Below are 19,271 nucleotides of genomic sequence, written 5' to 3' on the forward strand. Positions count from 1 at the left end.
CCAATGGAACAATGCTTAACACCGGACTTTATGTATAAGTATGTGGCAGAACTACGCATGGATGAAGGAAGAAAGGAGAGGACTAGCAGAATGGAACAAAGGTTGTCCAGGAAAGAATAATAGATTATTCTCCAAAAGAAGAGGTGTGTAATAAAGTACACGAATGATTCTGAAATGATTCTAAAATTTTAGATACACAAGAATGAATTCATTCAGGGGAGAGGAAGGTAAATTAAAAATTTATAAAGATTGTTTTCTGCTACTTCAAACTAATCAGACAAAAGAATTAGTAGTGAGTTTTGGAGCAGATTTTTAATATGGTTATAAATTGGAAATTGCACTAAGTTTTTTTGAATGTTTCAGTGAGATATGGGACAGCTGAGAATAAGTTTATTTTGTTGATGAAGTTATTCTGAAAAAGCTTAATTTTTGGAAAGCTGAACTTCTAAAACTATAAATACCATTTCATCTAACCTCCTCCCAGGAAGACTATTCCTAAGGTACTCAACTCCCTCTGGTGCCCCATTTTCAAGGATTTGCAGTCACTTCTCAGCTTATAAGGGAAAGATTTTTGTATTTCAGTATTTCTTACATTGGTGGTTGGCTGTTGGAGTTATATGAGGGTTGTGAGAACAGAACACTCAACAGCTGTTTATTGATGATGGTGGCTTCTGTTGTCAACCTTACAGAGCTAAATGCAAAAGTTGTCCCTGTGATTTATATCCCCTTAAGCAGCTCAGTTATTCTCAAATGTTAGTGTGTATAAGAATTATCTGGAGGAAATTATTTAAAATAGAGACTCTGGGGTCCTGTAACTCTCTCCTCCAGAGTTTCTGATTCTGTTGATTGGTTGTGGGGCCCTGAAGTGGACATTTTAAGAAGCATTTCAAGCGAGAAACAAAGCTTAGCCTATCCATTTTATCCTTTCCCTCCCTATTCTTTAAGATCTACTACACTAGAATTTCTTCTGTCTTATCCTACTTTCTCAGTTCTTTTTTCCTTGGCCACAATCTAAAATTTCACTTGCCTCTTTATGCCGTTAAACTTGAATGAATTTAGACATCCAGTTGTTATTTATCGGTTTTCTGTTATGTGCCCGGCACTGTGGTGGGCAGGCATTGGGAGTGACAGTGGTGAGCTGCTTTTCTTGTGGTGCTTACAGTCCAGTGGACAGAGAGATGTTAACCAAACGGTGACACAGATGAATTTTAAAGGTTAACTGTGATAAGTTCTATTAAGGAACATTTCAAGGGAGGGGAAGAGCCTTGCAGTGTGGAGATAAATGAAGACTGACCAAATGAGAACAAGCAAATACTATTTATTCAGAGTTGGCTATAAGAAGGGAGTCAGCCTCCACTACTTGCATTTTGGCAAAGACTCAAAGGCAGGCAGAGAAGTAGGAAAGCTTATACTGGAAAAAAGGGGAGGCTGTTAGCATGAGAAAGCTGTAGGGGAGGTAAAATTTCTCCTCTACTCTCTTAGGGTCTCTGGTTGGGCCTAAGAATTAAACTGACCTAAGACCGATTAACAGGAGAAAAGGATACAAATTTTATTTAGTATTTTTTACATGTACATGGGAACCTTGACAAGAAAAATCAAGACCCAAAGAGATTGGCGCCCAAAGTTTACATACTAGGTTGGACAAAAAATAGTAAATTGTGAAAATAGTAAATTGTGACAAGACGAAGGGATTTGGGCTAGGGCAGTTAATTGTGGAAAAGTAAATGGGAAGGTAAAGGTTACTTTAACAAGGTTTGTTTGTACAGATGTATCTTGGCCTTAACTCCCCATGTCAGGTGATAAGAAGGTCTTCCTTTCTCCTGGTTTAGAGAGGGTGCCTTTCACATGAGAGTTTTATCTCTTCTTTTCAAGAAGAAAAAAGATCAGAGCAGCTTTCTTGCATCTGCTGTTTTTCAAGTGCCTTTAACTCAAAATAATTAGTGTTCCAAAGTGGCATATTTTGGGGTGGTATGCCCTGAAACCCTATTCTGCCTAGAAGTGGGACATCCTATGAAATTGGTTAGGGGGTGCATGTTTTGCTTTCTCTGGTTGGTTCTAAATTGGAAGCAGGGGAAAAAAATTAGGAAAGCTGTCAATTATTAATGAAGTTCTGGCTATTTTGGGACAGTCATTACCGGGGTTATTGTTTGGCTTCTTGGATTGTTGCCAGCCTGGTTACTGTAGAATAATAGGTTGGTTTCCTGGGGTGATTGCTGCAGATTGTGGGTCAGAGTCCTTTTTTTATGTGTATGGTCTGGCCATTGTCTGTTTGTATATTCAGTCTCAGCAGGTAAAGGGAAGAGTTTGTTCAAGGCCTTATTGCTGGAGGAAGTAGGTCATGGTGGAAAAATTGGAAGGAGGTCAGTGTGGCTAATGCATAGAAGGTAGGGAGTGAATGGTGCTGGACAGGGTTGTGAGAAATGTAGCTGTATATAGTTAATATTTACGGAGTATCTTCCTACTGTGTGCTAGGGGCTGTCAATGCCCTTCAACCAGAGACCACCAGAATACTCCTATAGTCACGTGGTTACTGAAACCAGGCAATGTCTCAGTAAGATGGGGTTAGAACTAACTTATATATTGTAGGATTTGGGCTTTGTTAGGTGATTTGGGGACAGTGGCGCTTTGCTGTCAGGAAACAGGGATAATTCTGAAGAGTCCAGCTCCTGGTTAAAAATCTATTTGTGGTTTTTCAGGCCTGACCAAAAGTAATTACAAAGACTTTACCCGGCAGGCTTCACAGGGGAAAACTGTTCTCCCCACGCCAGACTTGGTGCACCCAGCCAGTGCGTTGCAGTCTCTGAAGGAACTTGCAGTCAAGGACTCAGGCCCCCTGGCTGGCCATGCTCTTATGCACAGCTGCATTCCTAGCCCAGGGGTCTCCATTTGGAGGTCTCCTTTCCAGGAAACTTTCCCACTCTAACTCAGTACCCAGGACTTCTCCACTCCTAGTGCCGCTCTCCTCTCCCCCACCCCCCATGCCCCTGGTTTGATAAATCTGCAGGAGCCTCTTGTTCGGGGCTCCCTCAACAGTGAGATGACCCCCACATTTGTCCTGCTCCACCTGACCCTCAACCAGCACACCCTTCCATGAGGGTAATGGAGCAGGGGAGGCACTGATCACCAGGTTTAAACTCTTGCTTATACAATCACAGTAAGTGATGAGAGGCTTCACTGGACAATCTTCTTGATTTTTTTTTTTTGAGGTAACATTGATGTATAACATTGTATAAATTTCAGGTGTACATCATTATATTTCGTCTTCTGTGTAGACTACATCTTGTTCCCCACTAAAAGTCTAGTTGCTGTCTATCACCGTACATCCGTACATCCATCACCTTGTTACCACTTTTGCCCTCCCCTCACAACTGTCTTGATTTTGTCTGACTTCAGACACGATTACAGAGTGGTCTTAATTTTGTCTTGATCCTTCAGGGTGAAGAGGCTGCTTTTCTCTTTCTTAGGGCTGTTTTGTATAGATTATCTCATTTAATCATCACAATATGTTGTTATCTTAAGTGGTAGGTATTATTGTTATTTTTGTTTTCAGATGAAATTGTGGCTCAGAAAAAGTTACGTAACACGCCTAGTTCACATAACTAGGAAGTGGATGGAGTCGAGATTCTTTCCTGGGTTGTCAGACTTACGAGCCATTGCTCTGCATCGCTGTGATCCACCAGGTACAGCTCAGTTAAGATAAGTAGCTAAATAAGAGCCTTTGTGAGCTGCTGGTCATGGATTAGAGAGAGGAAGTGAGGACAGATGCAAGGAGATCCGTGTCTTAGTACACGCCCTCTGGGCACGAGCCATCTTCACCTCTCTAAGAATGCTGTCCTCAAGTTCTGGGTCCAGATCCAAAGAGGACTAGAAAGGTGGCTTGATGTGAGAGAGTCCAGGCAAGGTCTAGTTTAATCATAGAACACAAACCAACCAAAACTTCACACCTCTTTTAAAGTAAAAATACAAACCTAGCTCCTTCCTTTTAAAGTAGGAGTTCTCTTCTTCGCCATATAGGTTTTAATAATTCTTATGTTCTTTACAAATCAAATAAACATTAGATAAAAAGAAAAAAAACCTGTCAGTAGATCACTGTGTTTTGTTTCTTTGGGCCACTATAAATGGTTTAAGAGCAGCTCAAAGGATTTCATTTGTTGGGTTGGATTGCCTGAACTCTTAGTAATGATTCTGGAGTTGGTCAGAGTGACAGAATGAAGTGGTATTGGAGTATACTCCTGAGGGGTTACTCTGTGGAATACAAACAGTTGCTATTTGAACAAGGGCTAGAAATTATAATGCCAAGTCATGTGAGCATTTAAAGGGGAAAAGACAGGTATGAAATGAAAACTCAGTGCTGTCAGCACCCTTACCTTGGATATGCTACTTAACCTCTCTTATCCTCATAGTCATTTGTTATGTACAGGAATTGGACTAAATGATCACTAAGGTCTATTTGAATTTAGAATTCCATAACTCTCATGTGTGGTTTATTAATTAGCCTTATTTATTATTATTATATCTAATATGAATGTAGTCATTTGTGTGCAGACTAGAACACCAGACATATTTTCCTGTATATATGGACTTGACACACTATTGATGCTGAAAATGCAAAGTTAGAAGAATCTGAGTATTGCTTTTTTCTAGTGAGTACTCCAAAAATAGTTGGCCACTGCCTTATAATATCACCATCTGAACAAATGGAAGAGAATCCATGTTAGAAAAAATTGCACTTGCTTCATTTATCCTAGAGAAAGAATTAAACCAACAAGAAAAAGCAGAGGTGGAAGCCATCTGGTGGTGACCATATAAAATTCCAGGAAGTTTGCATTATCATACCTCACCAACTGTGTAGTACTGGAATCTCCAGTGTAGAAACATCTGTGGGTTCAGAAGTAGGAAGGAAAGTACTGGCTCTTACACATTAACTAATATTCAAGGTAATTAATGACTGAAGACAAGGTCATCGGTGTTTAGAATACCTGCCTGCAGAGAGTCCTTGGAAAAAAAGCTCCAAGGTCAATATCTTTGGGAAATATACTTAGATCCCACTCTTAAAGATTCATAATGAATATTAGCATATTAAAACCCCTGACAAGTCAAGAGACCTATTTCACATAATTTAACTGTTGTTTCCTGACTTTATTTGACCATAAATATAACCTCTCTGTCTCTCTCTCTGTCTTTTTAATATTCTCTGGCATTTTGAAAAATGCCAGTTTGAGGAAGTAATGATCTTAGGAGTATTTGCTTTTAAAAAAGACTTTTTGGGGGGGCTTATGTCAGATTTTATATTTTTACAGTTTAAAGATGATGATGATGATGATGATATTTTATAATTGTTTAGGTTTTCATGCTCATTCACGAATATTTAGGGGACAGTCATTTTGTGCCAGGACCTGCACAAGGTGGGTTTGTAGCAAACCCAAATCTTTATTCCATATTTTCCTGGTTTTGAAGATATATCCAAAACGGGCACTGTCCTCTGAATGCACTTACCTGCTCATTACCTGTCATGCGTGAGTCTGGAACATTCCCATCTTGTAAACAGTGATTGCAGATTTCAAATACATCCCTACTGCACCCTAGCTCATTGTTCCTTCTGGATCTTCTTGCACTTGCATCATCAAAATACAAGACTTGATGAATTTTTTGAAACCTTTAAAAGGTCATAGTTTTGTTGAAGAGAGGATAGCCATCTTCTTGCTGCCTGATTGCAAAACATTTGTATTTTTAGTTTTATAAATGATCAACCCAAAGAAATTTTAATTTCTAGATTATCTGTTTCTTTCCTATCATCTTGGTATACACAACTGCCATTAGTATTTGTGCACTTAAGAATCATATCAAGTAAATTTATCCATATAAACATCATAAAAGATGAAATACTGTAATATGTGCTCTTAGCAAAATGAGATCGCCCAGATTCTTGTTGCAAAATATTGTGTTGAAGTTATTCCTTTTGAATGAATAACTAGATGAGAATACCATATTTCCTTTTTGTCCTTAGAAATATATTGTTAACTCATTGATTCTTGAGTTTGAGAAATTCATCTAGGAGATGGTCCACTAAAGATTCATAGTGTTGGGCCGGCCCCATGGCTTAGCGGTTAAGTGCGCACGCTCTGCTGCTGGCGCCCGGGTTCGGATCCTGGGCGCGCACCGACGCACCACTTGTCCGGCCATGCTGAGGCCATGTCCCACATACAGCAACTAGAAGGATGTGAAACTATGATGTACAACTATCTACTGGGGCTTTGGGGGAAAAAATAAATAAATAAAATTATAAAAAAAAAAAAAAGATTCATAGTGTAAGATTTCACCAGCATTCTTAGGGTCTGGCATGTCGTTCTCTGTCTTGCTGCATTCATCTTCTGATTTCTGAATTCTCAACCATATTCAATGAAAACTAAAAGCATAGTACAAAGATCTTGAAAGATGCTGTAGTACTTGGGGCACTGCAAAAAGAAAACTGAAGAATGATGCAATAGTGATGACATTTCACTATTGTATGATCTTAGGTAATTCCATCATTCTTCCATTTTCTTAAGACTAAAATAGTCTTTTTTTTTTGGTGAGGAAGATTAGCCCTGAGCTAACATCTGTTGCCAATCCTCCTCTTTTTGCTGAGGAAGATTGGACCCGAGCTAACATCCTTCCTCTACTTTATATGTGGGACACCTGCCACAGCATGACTTGATAAGCGGTGTGTAGGTCTGCACCTGGGATCTGAACCTGTGAACCCCAGGCTGCTGAAGCAGAGAGTCCAAACTTGACCACTACGCCACTGGGCCGGCCCCCTTTTGTAGTCTTTTTTTAAGCATAGTTTGGAATAATTGATGAGTGATGAAATAATTCCATGGATGATGAAGCAGCAGAATCTGTCAAGATATAGGAAAAATAAGATCACTAGGATCCCATGATGTATCCTAGATTTACAAGAGTCCAATGGACCCATATGGCAATTACAAATAGAAAAAGTTTTATTCTTTTTTAAAAAAATAAATTTTCTCTTTGTTCTTTGGAAGACAAAAGAATAAAAGACATGAGATATCAAGCCTTACAAATAGAACTCCAGAAAAAGAAAACCCCAGAAAACTAAAGTTGGGTCCAGTAGATCCTGATGATATATCTGAGGGTTAAATTCTTTATTTTATTTTTTCCCCTCAAAGCCCCAGTGGATAGTTGTATGTCGTAGCTGCACATCCTTCTAGTTGCTGTATGCGGGACTCGGCCTCAGGATGAAAGGAGAAGTGGTGCCTCGATGCGCACCCGGGATCCGAACCCGGGCCACCAGCATCGCAGCGCGCGCACTTAACCACCAAGCCACAGGGCCGGCCCTGAGGGTTAAATTCTTAAAGTCATTCACCTTGAAGTACATAAAGACAGATATAAATGAATTACCCATCCTAACATTTATTTCATTGTAATAGGGAATAAAAGTGTTTGTTCAGCCAAAAAGAAAGAAATTATGACGACTTACACTTCACTGAGCTGAATGGCAAAGATACCTTTCTGGGGACCATGAAATTACGAAAGGTGCTATACTTTGGTTTATTCCTCACTGAATTCTAGGATACCCATGGATCCTCTCATGTGTGTCTATTTGAGATTGGTAGCTAGGTAGACATGAGTGGGGGATCATAGCTGGAGACCTTGCTGCATCAGTGGAGCATCTTACTGGCATCCAGGTGTGAGGGGGGCGGGAATCACAGCTGGAGAACTTACTACATCAAAGAAGCATCTTGCAGGCGTCCTACAAGATATAAAGGGGAACTAAGACCCACCTGGCGCCGCCACCGCCACCGCCACCGCCACCGCCACCGGAGTCTGAGACCTTCAACCACGAAGATAAAGATAACAAGTGCACAAACAATGCATACAAAGCCTTCTGCTATATACCTCTAGAGGACATTGACCTCCCTTTAATTTACACATGAATTCTGTATGCATTAGCCCACCTTCCTCTGGGGATGACTGCCATGACAGTTCTGGAGATTCCCTTAAAAAGTCAAGAACTCCCCCTTCTGACCTGTGGTGGAGGAAAAACCATTGTTGGCAGATAACCAAATAATGCTAATTCCCTTCTAAACAGCCCTGATAAAAAGAAAGCTAACCCAAGACACAGGGCAGATGCGTTCTCTGGCACTGCCCTCTCCTCACTTGGAGTGTATCAGACCTTTCCTCTAATACATCTTTGCTTGCTTGCTGTTGCGGTTGTGTCAGTGTCTGAATTCCTCTCTTACACTGACCAGGAACCTGGGCGATCAATCTCTTCAGTCTGTTTATATCTTTACCCTACTCATTCTTGGATCTTGTTTCTTTTTTGTGAATGTTCTAATTCCACCTTTATACCATTGTCCATGCTCTTTATTTGCTGTGCTTTCAGTCTGGGATCCTCATTAAGGTGGCACCCTGACCCACTTTATTTGCAGGCCTGCATTGAATTTTGGCTTTTAATTCTCATTTCTTCTTCAGGATTGTATTAAAATTTGACAAGCAAACTCATCCTCTTCTATCTTACCAAACAACCTTAGCATACACATTATAGAAAGAAAAATATATGTTTGGCGCGCATGTTATTTCGCATGAACATAAGCTTTGAAGAACAAGGATTTGATCTTTTTTCCAATTCTGTAAGCCTATAGGACTAAGCTTTGCAGGATTTTAGGTGTTGTCATAACTAATTAATTCCGTGAGCAAGCCCACTGAAGGATGGGGTTGCCTGAGACCGCCAAGCTCGACTGTCTTGACATCTTGTTTCTGTCTCATTTTGCTCAGCTCTTTTCTTGAAAGAGAAGCAGAAAACGCATCAAAGTCAGCCAAGATTGGGGGGGGGGTTAGGAGGGGTGGCAGAGGCAGTGCAGGAGGAAAGACGTAGACTGACTATGACTGCATAAATCATATCTAAATTCTTCCAGGCCAGGGGGTTTGGCTTGTTTTGCCTTCGTTATAGCACCAGCATCGCTACTGTGCCTGGCACATGGTAGATGTTTAGCAAGTACTTGTTGCACTAAGTGAAAGAACGGCCTTCTCACTTTGATTTTTCAGGGGAGATTTGGTTTGTGGTTCTAGGAACGGAGACCATGTCCTCGAGGACGCCTCCATTTCTCTCTGAGCGGAGCCGCAGAAGCAGCTCCCACCCTCCCCGCCGCCCGCAGCGAGGATCCGCCGCGGCTCGGGGAGAGGGGGCGACGCTGCGCCCCGCTGCCCCCACGTCGCGCTCCAGCGCCGCCCGGGCCCCTCGCCCCTCCCCCGTCCTTCTGCGGGGTTAGTCTCGGGCGCCCCGCCCCCGCCCCGGCCCCTCCTTCCCCGCCTCGCCCCTCGCCCCCTGCCCCGGGGGCCGCTCCGCCAGGGTCCCACCCTCGCCTCAGTTCGCGGGCCGGGGCGCCCCGCCCCCGCTCCGGCCCCTCCTTCTCCGCCTCGCCCCTCGCCCCCTGCCCCGGGGGCCGCTCCGCCAGGGTCCCACCCTCCCCTCAGTTCGCGGGCCGGGGCGCCCCGCTCCCGGCTCTGGCCCCTCCTTGCCCGGCTCTGGCCCCTCCTTGCCCGTCTCTGGCCCCTCCTTCTCCGCCTCTCTCCCCTCGCCCCCTGCCCCGGGGCCGCTCCGCCAGGGTCCCACCCCCGCCTCAGTTCGCGGGCCAGGTCGCCCCGCCCCGCCCTGCCCCCGCCCCTCGCCCCGGCCCCGCCCCTCGCCCCGCCCCCTGACGTGGCAGGGGCGGCTCGGCCATGTTGGCCGGGCGGCGTCCTGCGCGGGGGCCGGGGGCGGGGCGCGGCTTGACTGCGGTGCCACGGCTGCTCCGGCTCGGCGGGGAGGGCTGCTCTTGCAGGGCGGAGGCAGCCACAGGAGCGGATCTCGTAGCGGGCACTGTGGTGAGGACGACCTCGGCCGCCACCTCTCGGCTCCCGGGAGCCGCGGGCGCGCGGCGGGCAGGGTAGGGACGGCGGGCGGGCCGGGGTCTCCGGGTGGTGCCGGCGGGCGGCGTGGCGCGCCGGGGCGGCGGCTGGGCCCGGCGGGGCAGCGGTGAGCCCTGAGCCCGTCAGGCTCAGCCGCCGCGCTCTGCCCCGCCCGGCCCCTGACCCCGCTCCCCGGATCGGGCGCTGGGAGTCGGTGAAAAGCGGCGGTTGGAGCGTCTCGCCGCCCCCGCCGCCGCCTCTGGGGCGCCCTGCCTCCCCGACCCGGCCCTCGTCGCCCGCGCTCTCGGGCTCCTGGGTTCATGCCTTGCCTGTGAAGTGCCCTAGACTTTGAACCCAGGCGACGCCGTCACCTGTAGTTCGGCCTTGGGAGCTAAGGGGATGGGGGAAGAGTGCCGGGTAAAGCGAGCGCCGTGGGCCCCGACTCCCGGAGCGATTAGTGTTCAGGCCCGGCCAGTCCTACCTGCTCCCGTTCGGCCCTGGGTTTTCCCGTTTTGATGGGAAAGGTCATAGTAAATCGACGTGTAATTCACTGGAGTATGTTGAGTGCACGTTTTCACGTGAACTTCAACCTCCACCCCTCAAAGCCGTGGATAACTAGCCAAATTAACTCGGTTAAAAAATGTCTTAGATTTAAATATAAATGCATGTTAAGTCTTCCTTCTCTCCCTTCTCCGGTAGTCTAATTAACATCATTTTGGAAGTTCAACCATTTTTAATTGTCTTGTAGAATTTTAGTTAGAAGGAAGCTTGTAGTTTTCTAGCCCAAACCCCTCGTTTTACTGATGAGAAATTGAGGATCAGAGAGGTTAAGCTGTTTGTCCAAGATCATAAACCGAGGCATGGGGAGTAGTGGAAGACGCTTTATTGAGGATCCTGGGACTGAAAATTAGGAGAGGCACATTTAACTGTCTGTTAACAAATAGGTCTGATTGGAAGGAACTCAGATTTTCCTTGCAATTTAGGATGTTTTTCCCTTAGGTGTCTATAAAAGGGCTAAAGTGGGAATATTGAAAAACCATATCATAGGTAAAGCCTTTTAAAATGCTGTGGGCACGTATTTGATATGCTTGGTTAAAGTGACATAATGCTTTGCTTCTTATACCATAAGAAATTATTTAACTAAAGTAACTCCCACTGATTATAAGTTGTGCTGAAAAATAAGACATTTCTTTAGAATGGTCTTTTGTGGGTTTTTTTTTTGTGAGAAAGATCAGCCCTGAGCTAACACCCATGCCAATCCTCTTTTTGCTGAGGAAGACTGGCTCTGAGCTAACATCTATTGGCAATCCTCCTCCTCCTTTTTTTCCCCAAAGCCCCAGTAGATAGTTGTATGTCGTAGTTGCACATCCTTCTAGTTGCCGTATGTGGGACGCTGCCTCTGCATGGCTGGAGAAGTGGTGCGTCGGTGCCCTGGTGCGCGCCCGGGATCCAAACCCCGGGCCACCAGTAGCGGAGCGCAGACTTAACCGCTAAGCCACGCGGCTGGCCCCTCTTTTGTGTTTTGTACTGCTTTCTTTTTTATGTAATGACTAGTATGTTAAGTCTGCATCCTAATACTTTGTCTGAATCATATTTATTTGGTTTTATGGTTTTATGCAAACATAATGTTAGGGGAGAGTGCTTATCAAATAATGTCATTTTGTAAAAAGCTAGCTTGTAAAAGAACTTTGTTTCAGATATGCCATTGTTGGATGTGGGACCAAGCGTGGCAAATTTTGTACTAGAAGTAGTGATGTTAAGATTGAGCAATTCCTACTTTGGAAAGGCGAGGGAAGTTGGACAGGTGTTGTGCATAGCCATGTAATTGGACCAGTTAAGAAGAAACAAGTGGGACATTTTTGAAATAAAATAGATGTGATTTAGCGAGCAAATCCCATTTTAGAGCAGAGAGATTGAGAGGAAACAGTGAGGAAGGGGAGGGGAATTGTGCTCAAGTATCACTCAGGTGATATTTAGTATGTCTTAATAAAAAGTAAGTTCGTGGAGGGGCTGGCCCAGTGGCCTAGTGGTTAAGTTCTGCATGCTCTGCTTCAGCAGCCCTGGTTCATGGGTTTAGATCCCAGGCATAGACCTACACCACTTGTCAGCCATGCTGTGGCAGTGACCCACATACAAAATAGAGGAGGATTGGCACAGGTGTTAGTTCAGGGCTAATCTTTGTCAGCAAAAAAAAAAAGCACAAGGATGTGGAGTTACTGGTGGCCTTGTTACCTATTGTAGAAACTTAAACCTGGCCATTGCCTGTGTGGAAATGTCTTCATGCTTAGTCTCACAGAGCCTTTCTCTACTAGGTTCCCTGATTGAATTAAGCCCTAGTGTCCTAAGGCCGTGGTTCTCAGGACCCGTTTATGCTCTTCTTTTTTTGTGAGGAAGATTAGCCCTGAGCTAACGTCTGTTGCCAGTCCTGCTCTTTTTTGCTGAGGAAGATTGGCCCTGGGCTAACATCCGTGCCCATCTTCCTCTACTTTATATGGGACACTGCCACAGCATGGCCTGACGAGAGGTGCGTTGGTCTGCGCCCGGGATCTGAACCTGTGAACCCTAGGCCGCCGAAGCGGAGCACTCGAACTTAACCGCTATGCCACTGGGCCAGCCCCTCTTTATACTCTCAAACATTATTGAGCATACAAAAAAAAAAAAACTGGCTTAATAGAAGACAGGTGGATTTTCATATCTACTTCTGCATTCAGACTATTGTGATACATTGTTTTGGTTGAAATGTGTGAGGAAATCTGACCTCACAGAGATATGCAGTTGGAAAAAGGAGGGATATTTTAATAAGTTTTTCAGGTAATTGTGTATATTCTTTGATACTACACCCAAACTCAGCGGTTTTAATTAAGAAATCAAGGGTTAATTGCAGTGTGGAGTCTGAAACTTTAGAAGTGAACTTTTTGTACTCTGTTGCCTTAAAACCTATTGGTCTGTTCTGCATTTTGAACGGATCATTTACCCATGCATGATTTTGTAGCATCATGAATTGATCATTTGGGAGATATTGCTTCACTAAATAATGTATATCTTCTAAATGTTGACATATTTCATTATACCATATTTAAAAAAATCACATTAATATCACCACTGATCTTTTCAGAAAAGCCTTTACATATTCGGAAGCTGTGAAGCTCGTGGTAGTGGATGTCAGTTTTCAGAAATTTTAATATGTGCTTGAAAGCTTAAATTTTATCATTGGCGACAAATACTGTCAGTTGTTTTCCAGGTGACAGGCTCACTTCATCCATTTTTGAGAAAATGTGTGGCAAATACCTAAGTACTAGTTATGTACCATTCTTGGAGAATTGAGAAAATAGTCACTAGAAACATTTTTTTGTGTTTTGTGGTTCAGATGAACAACACTCATTGGTCTGGAATATTTTAGTTGGTATTTTAATGCTTTTTGGTGATGCATTTTAGATTATAGATGCAATAAAGTAATAAACAGAAAACCTCATTTGCTTTATTTTCTGTAGAAGTAATGGAAGGGGTTGCACAGTCTTAGGATTTATATTCACATCTGTAGCATAGAAGCTCTTGCTAAAAACTGGATTTCTCTCCCAGAGGAGGTTGTTTCTCCTCTTACTGTCACCTGGGTTAAAACTGAGGCTGGTGTCTTCTGACTCCCCTCTGTTATCTTTCAACAGCCGCTTTTTCTTGAAAGCTCTTACCATCCTTCTCAAAGCTGTCTCCTATATTTATCTTCAAGATAATCTTTTCCAAACAAATTTAGTTATCTTAGGATTCCTCTTTACCCTTTATCAATCTTTGAAAAAATCCATATTGCTTTTGATTAACATAAAATTCTCTAGTTGTCTCTGAGATTCTGATAGGAGGAGATGTAGTGTTTCATTTTTATTTTTTTATCTTTTATTTATTTATTTTTTATAATTTTATTTATTTATTTAATTTTCCCCCCAAAGCCCCAGTAGATACTTGTATGTCCTAGCTGCACATCCTTCTAGTTGCTGTATGTGGGACGCGAGGCCTTAGCATGGCCAGAGAAGCGGTGCATTGGTGCGCTCCCGGGATCCGAACCTGGGCCGCCAGCAGCGGAGCGTGCGCATTTAACCGCCAAGCCACGGGGCCTACCCTATTTTTTTATTTTTTAAATTGAGATATAATTGACATATAACATTCTTATTTCTTTTAAAGAAGAGAAAGTTCTTAGCTGCTTAAGATACTTAAATTTGTTAAGCTTCATTTTATGTAATTTATATGATCAAAATCTATTTGGAAGTTTTTCCAAAATTAAAATTATTGTTATATGTAATATGGTTTTTTCAAATAATACCTTCCCTTCCCTCGCTTACATTTTAGAATCGTTTCCTCTTTCCATCGTCGTCCTTAGCAACTTCATCATCCATGTTGGCTCTTTTGGTACCCTCCCTTCATAATTCTGTAGTTCTTGATGTCCTTCATCTCTGCCACAAATCTTTTGGCCTACCACATAGCACTTGAAACTCTTTGTCCTCTCAGACCTTTAAATTTTACAGTTTTCTTCCATCACTAACCACTGTTGCAGTTTCAGAGCAGGAGATAGAACTGTTGGTAGGTAGGAAAGCTGGCATCTTAGATAGGCATTAGCGAGTAACAAGATGGAGATGTCTTTTGAAACAGGGCCCTAACTAGAGCGGCGTCCTCCTCCTCCTGGTAGTAAATTTAAATGATTATATTGTGGGCCGGCTCCGTGGCTTAGCGGTTAAGTTAGCGCGCTCTGATGCTGGCGGCCCGGGTTCGGATCCCGGGCGCACCCCGAGGCACCACTTCTCCGTCCAGCGCGGGGCCGAGTCCCACGTACAGCAACTAGAAGGATGTGAACCTATGACATACAACTATCTGCTGGGGCTTTGGGGGGAAAAAAATGAATAAATAAAATCTTTAAAAAAAAAAAAAAAATGATTATATTGAAATTATATATCTCAAATTCGAGTTTAAAATACTCTCATGAATTAGAATGTTATCTGAATTAAGTTTCTGCGAAAGAGGTTCAATGATGCATAAATCATAGGCAACACCACTTATCAAGCATTTTATTTCTTGTGCCAAAATATCCTCTATATGCACAATAAAAAAATTAGCCGTCTAAAACAGAAGTAGCCAGTTTTAGAAAAATCTTTTTCTTATGCCCTGTTAAACATTCTCTTCTAGCAATTTTAGTGAAAACTTGTCATTGTCTGGATTGAAAACTGTATGAGTTTTAGAATTTAATGTTTTTGATAATCTGTTTATTAGAATAATGTAACTTGCAAGGCTGATATGGAAAACATAAGATCTAGATTTTCCATTTTTGCCTTTCTTTCCTATAGACTTTTACATAAGTAAGACACTTGTTTTATTATTTATCATTTTTGCTATAGTTTTTTCAAGAGTGAATAAAAAAGGATAAAATACCTCTTCTTGGGCCTAATAGGCATTGGGTTTCGTAGGGTCATTCATTATTTTGTTATAAATGAGGTTATTGTTGCTTGCTAATATTTTTTCTGAGATAAATATTTTCATTTGGTCACAATTTCTAATGGATTAATATTGCTGAAAGTGGGAAAAACATACTTATTTTGAATTTTCTTAAGAGAATTTGAAAATATCTTTTAATTTTGTTACAGAAATAAATATCAAGCTGTACAATGACAACCTATTTGGAATTCATTCAACAAAATGAAGAACGAGATGGAGTCCGATTTAGTTGGAACGTTTGGCCATCAAGTCGACTAGAAGCTACAAGAATGGTGGTTCCGGTAGCAGCCTTGTTTACACCACTGAAGGAGAGGCCTGATTTACCACCTATTCAATATGAGCCGGTTCTGTGTAGTAGGACCACTTGCCGGGCAGTTTTGAATCCTTTATGGTAATTAAAATATATGGAAAAAACTAAGGTGGCAATATGATTAAAAAATGTAGTTACTTTCTTGTTTATATATAAATGTCTTTATTTTTGTTGTTACTTTTTCAAATTAGGGTCGTCAAACCCAAAGAGCTTTAAGATTTTAAGGTCATTCTAGTTGTAGTGACTTGATAAGAGACCAAATGTAAAATTGTCCCTGAATAATCCATTAGATCCTATCAGTATTCTCTAGATACTGGTGCTAGCTGCGTATCAACCCATATTGTGTCATTAGAAGAGTCATAATTGTGTGGCATGCTGTTTGAAAAATGTGATTTCTTGTTGCATAAGCCAGAATCTCAATCATCTTTTATTCCTTTTTCCAATCCCTCTCCCCACCCAATCCGCTAGCAAATCTGGTCAGTTCTACTTGCAGAGCATTACTGCAGTCTGTTGTACTCAGTCTCTGCTAGTACACTCTACTTCAAGATATGCGGTCTTTTTCCTGGACAGTTTCATTCTCCTCCTAACTGGTCTCCCTGTTTCTGTTCTTAACTTTATCAGTCTGTTCTCCACCCAGAAGCTAGATTTTATAAATGGATATCAGACAATTAAAGTTCTCCAATAGCTGCTTCTTATACTTGGAATGAAAAGTGTAAATCCCCTGTTAAGATCTGTGAAGCCCTACGTGAGCTAGCCTCTAATATCTCTGCCTTCATCTTGTATCATCCATTTTCCTTATTCTCATCTACATTATACCTTACCCTCTTTCTGATCTTTGAATATACCCAACTTATTCCTACCTTGGAACTTGTGCAGTAACTGTATGTTCTGCCTCGATTGCTCTGTCCCCAGATTTTCTTGTGACTGGTTCCTTTTCATTTAGGTCATATTTCTTTTTTTTTTTTTTTTTAAAGATTTTATTTATTTTATTTTTTTTCCCCCCAAAGCCCCAGTGGATAGTTGTATGTCGTAGCTGCACATCCTTCTAGTTGCTGTATGCGGGACTCGGCCTCAGGATGAACGGAGAAGTGGTGCCTCGATGCGCACCCGGGATCCGAACCCGGGCCACCAGCATCGCAGCGCGCGCACTTAACCACCAAGCCACAGGGCCGGCCCTTTAGGTCATATTTCAGTTTATTTAAGGAGACCTTCCTTTAAAGTAGCCCTCCAAAACACATTCTCACATCCTGCTTTGTTTTCTTTAATCTTTGTTATCACTATGTGAAAGTATCTTCTGTGTTTATGCATCTACTTCTATGTTGTCTGTCTTTCCCTTCTAGAATATAAGCTCCATGAAAGCAGGAAACTTAGCTATCTTGTTTACTGATATATCACCAGCACCTAGAATGATATCTGGTACATATTAAGCATTCAATAAATAGATTTTTGAATTGAATAAATGTTTTCTAGGTCTGAGTATAGAAGTATAGAAGTTATAGAAATGACAGAAGTCTGACATTTGAAGAGAAAAATAGAATAATCTTAATTTTATTGATATTTTCTATAAGAAGTTACAATATTTTCATTTAGGTGAACTTGTATATGTTAAACATGGATTAGATATTGGCAGCGTCTCAAAATACATGGCTTTTAAAGATCACTTTGATTATCAATTTGAATGCATTCATGTTTTAGAAAGAAATTAGTTTTATTAATATTAGGATCATGGCAAAATTGAACTGAAACATGAGCTATTATTCCTTTTCTTAAAACAGTCAAGTGGATTATCGAGCAAAACTCTGGGCTTGCAACTTTTGTTATCAAAGGAATCAGGTAAGAAAAGCCTCATTGCAAGTGTTAATGCTATAATACTGGTCTAAATTTGCAGGAAAATGCATATTTAAAAAGAAAGATGGAATAGTTTTTCATATGATGAAAATATATTTGTTAGTAATTAAATGATCAGGAAATAATTATTTTCTGTTTAAAGTTTTATTATTCTTTCTGCAAATAATTTGTTAAAAATTTTTGTTTTTTTCTGCCTGTAGTTTCCGCCTACTTATGCTGGTATATCTGAGCTGAATCAACCTGCTGAACTTTTACCTCAGTTTTCTAGCATTGAATATGTGGTTCTGGTAAGAACATAAGAGTAAATCTTTAAGAAAGTTTTAAATATCCAATAATTTACTTTATATCAAAATAATAGTTGAATGAAATGACTTAAAAGACCTCATTCTTGATTCTCACATTGAATTGATGGAGCATTTCAAAGGTAAGAACTATCAAGGTCAATTTGAGCAAGGTAATTTGTCTATTGTAGTTATTTGCTGGGTGGCCAGACTGTTGGGTGGGGTGGTGTGATTTGCTATACGGAGTAGATCAGTAAACAGTAAAGTATCAATCTTGCTTTGTGGTTGGAAGGTCAGTTCGCAGATACTTAGTCAATATGATGCTGGAGCCTGATGATATATCCCCAAGTCTAATTAATGAAATTATTCCTGCGTTGGTCCCTGTTAGGAAGATCATTTTTCTTCCTCTTCTGAACAGCTTTACATAGTTGTTTCCATATTTAGCTGTGAAAGTAATATCCTTTGTGAATGTTGTAAAGAAAGCAGAACCAAAGTTCACGGGAGCCTGTCAGTAATTTGTCCAGCCTGGCTGGTTTCCATTTCTCTTACAGTCCAATTCAGGTTTAGATAATTATTTTATAAAAATCACCTCATTTTGTTTCTAAGCTGTATAGTTACTGTTTTCTTATTTTAAAAGAAATAAATACTTGTTATAAGAAATGAAAGCTCATGCAGTTAAGTAAAATTGAAAGTGAATTCTCCTCTATGTAACTATAAATAATGTTTTTAAACTTGGTTTTTCACTTGATGACATGTCTTGGATGTCTTTCCATGCATGTATAGACCATTTCATTTCTGAAATGGCTTTATTAGGATTCTATTGTATGAATGTACTGTAAATTATTAAATCAGTGCTCTATTGATTATCCTTGTATATTGTGCTGAAGTGTTAATACTTTTAAACAATATTTTTTTCTTACTGCAACATTTTTTAAAAGCGTGGTCCTCAGATGCCCTTGATATTCCTCTATGTGGTTGATACTTGCATGGAAGATGAAGATTTACAAGCCCTGAAAGAATCTATGCAGATGTCATTAAGTCTTTTACCACCTACAGCTTTGGTTGGACTTATTACTTTTGGGAGAATGGTGCAGGTTCATGAGCTTGGATGTGAGGGCATTTCAAAGAGCTATGTCTTCAGAGGAACAAAAGATCTGTCTGCCAAACAACTGCAGGTAAACAAGAAGAGTGGTGGTTTCAGTGATGCTCTGTGAGCATCACTCTAGATATGTCTATAAATGCCTTCTGGATATAAGTGTCTAGAAAATATGTTTATTATGAATGACTAATATATTTATATTATAACAAAGTCTTTAAATTTAGTGTTGGCATCAGTTTTCTTTCATTTGCCTTAAATTGTTATCATACAGATTGAAGCCCCTTCACTTTCAATGCTATCTTTAAAATTTAGGGTAAAACTGAAGGTATTTTACTAGAGATTTGAAGGGCTTATAGAAGAGTCATGCTGA

The 19,271-nt window shown here is 41.4% G+C and overlaps 1 protein-coding gene across 1 annotated transcript in view; it reads left to right on the forward strand.

The window, feature by feature from the left end:
• The first annotated feature begins 9,765 nt into the window (after positions 1 to 9,765).
• Positions 9,766 to 19,271, forward strand: part of SEC23A (SEC23 homolog A, COPII component) — a 58,740-nt gene continuing 49,234 nt past the window's right edge. Inside the window, exons 1-5 of the mRNA XM_087422310.1 lie at positions 9,766 to 9,867; positions 15,513 to 15,754; positions 17,449 to 17,506; positions 17,722 to 17,808; positions 18,741 to 18,977. Coding sequence (XP_087278436.1) covers positions 15,534 to 15,754; positions 17,449 to 17,506; positions 17,722 to 17,808; positions 18,741 to 18,977 — 603 coding nt within the window. The 5' untranslated portion in view covers positions 9,766 to 9,867; positions 15,513 to 15,533. The remainder of the gene's footprint in view (positions 9,868 to 15,512; positions 15,755 to 17,448; positions 17,507 to 17,721; positions 17,809 to 18,740; positions 18,978 to 19,271) is intronic.

Source organism: Ceratotherium simum, chromosome 3 (genome assembly GCF_057802395.1).
Source record: "Ceratotherium simum simum isolate JZ-2026a chromosome 3, ASM5780239v1, whole genome shotgun sequence".
NCBI classification, from domain to species: Eukaryota; Metazoa; Chordata; class Mammalia; order Perissodactyla; family Rhinocerotidae; genus Ceratotherium; species Ceratotherium simum.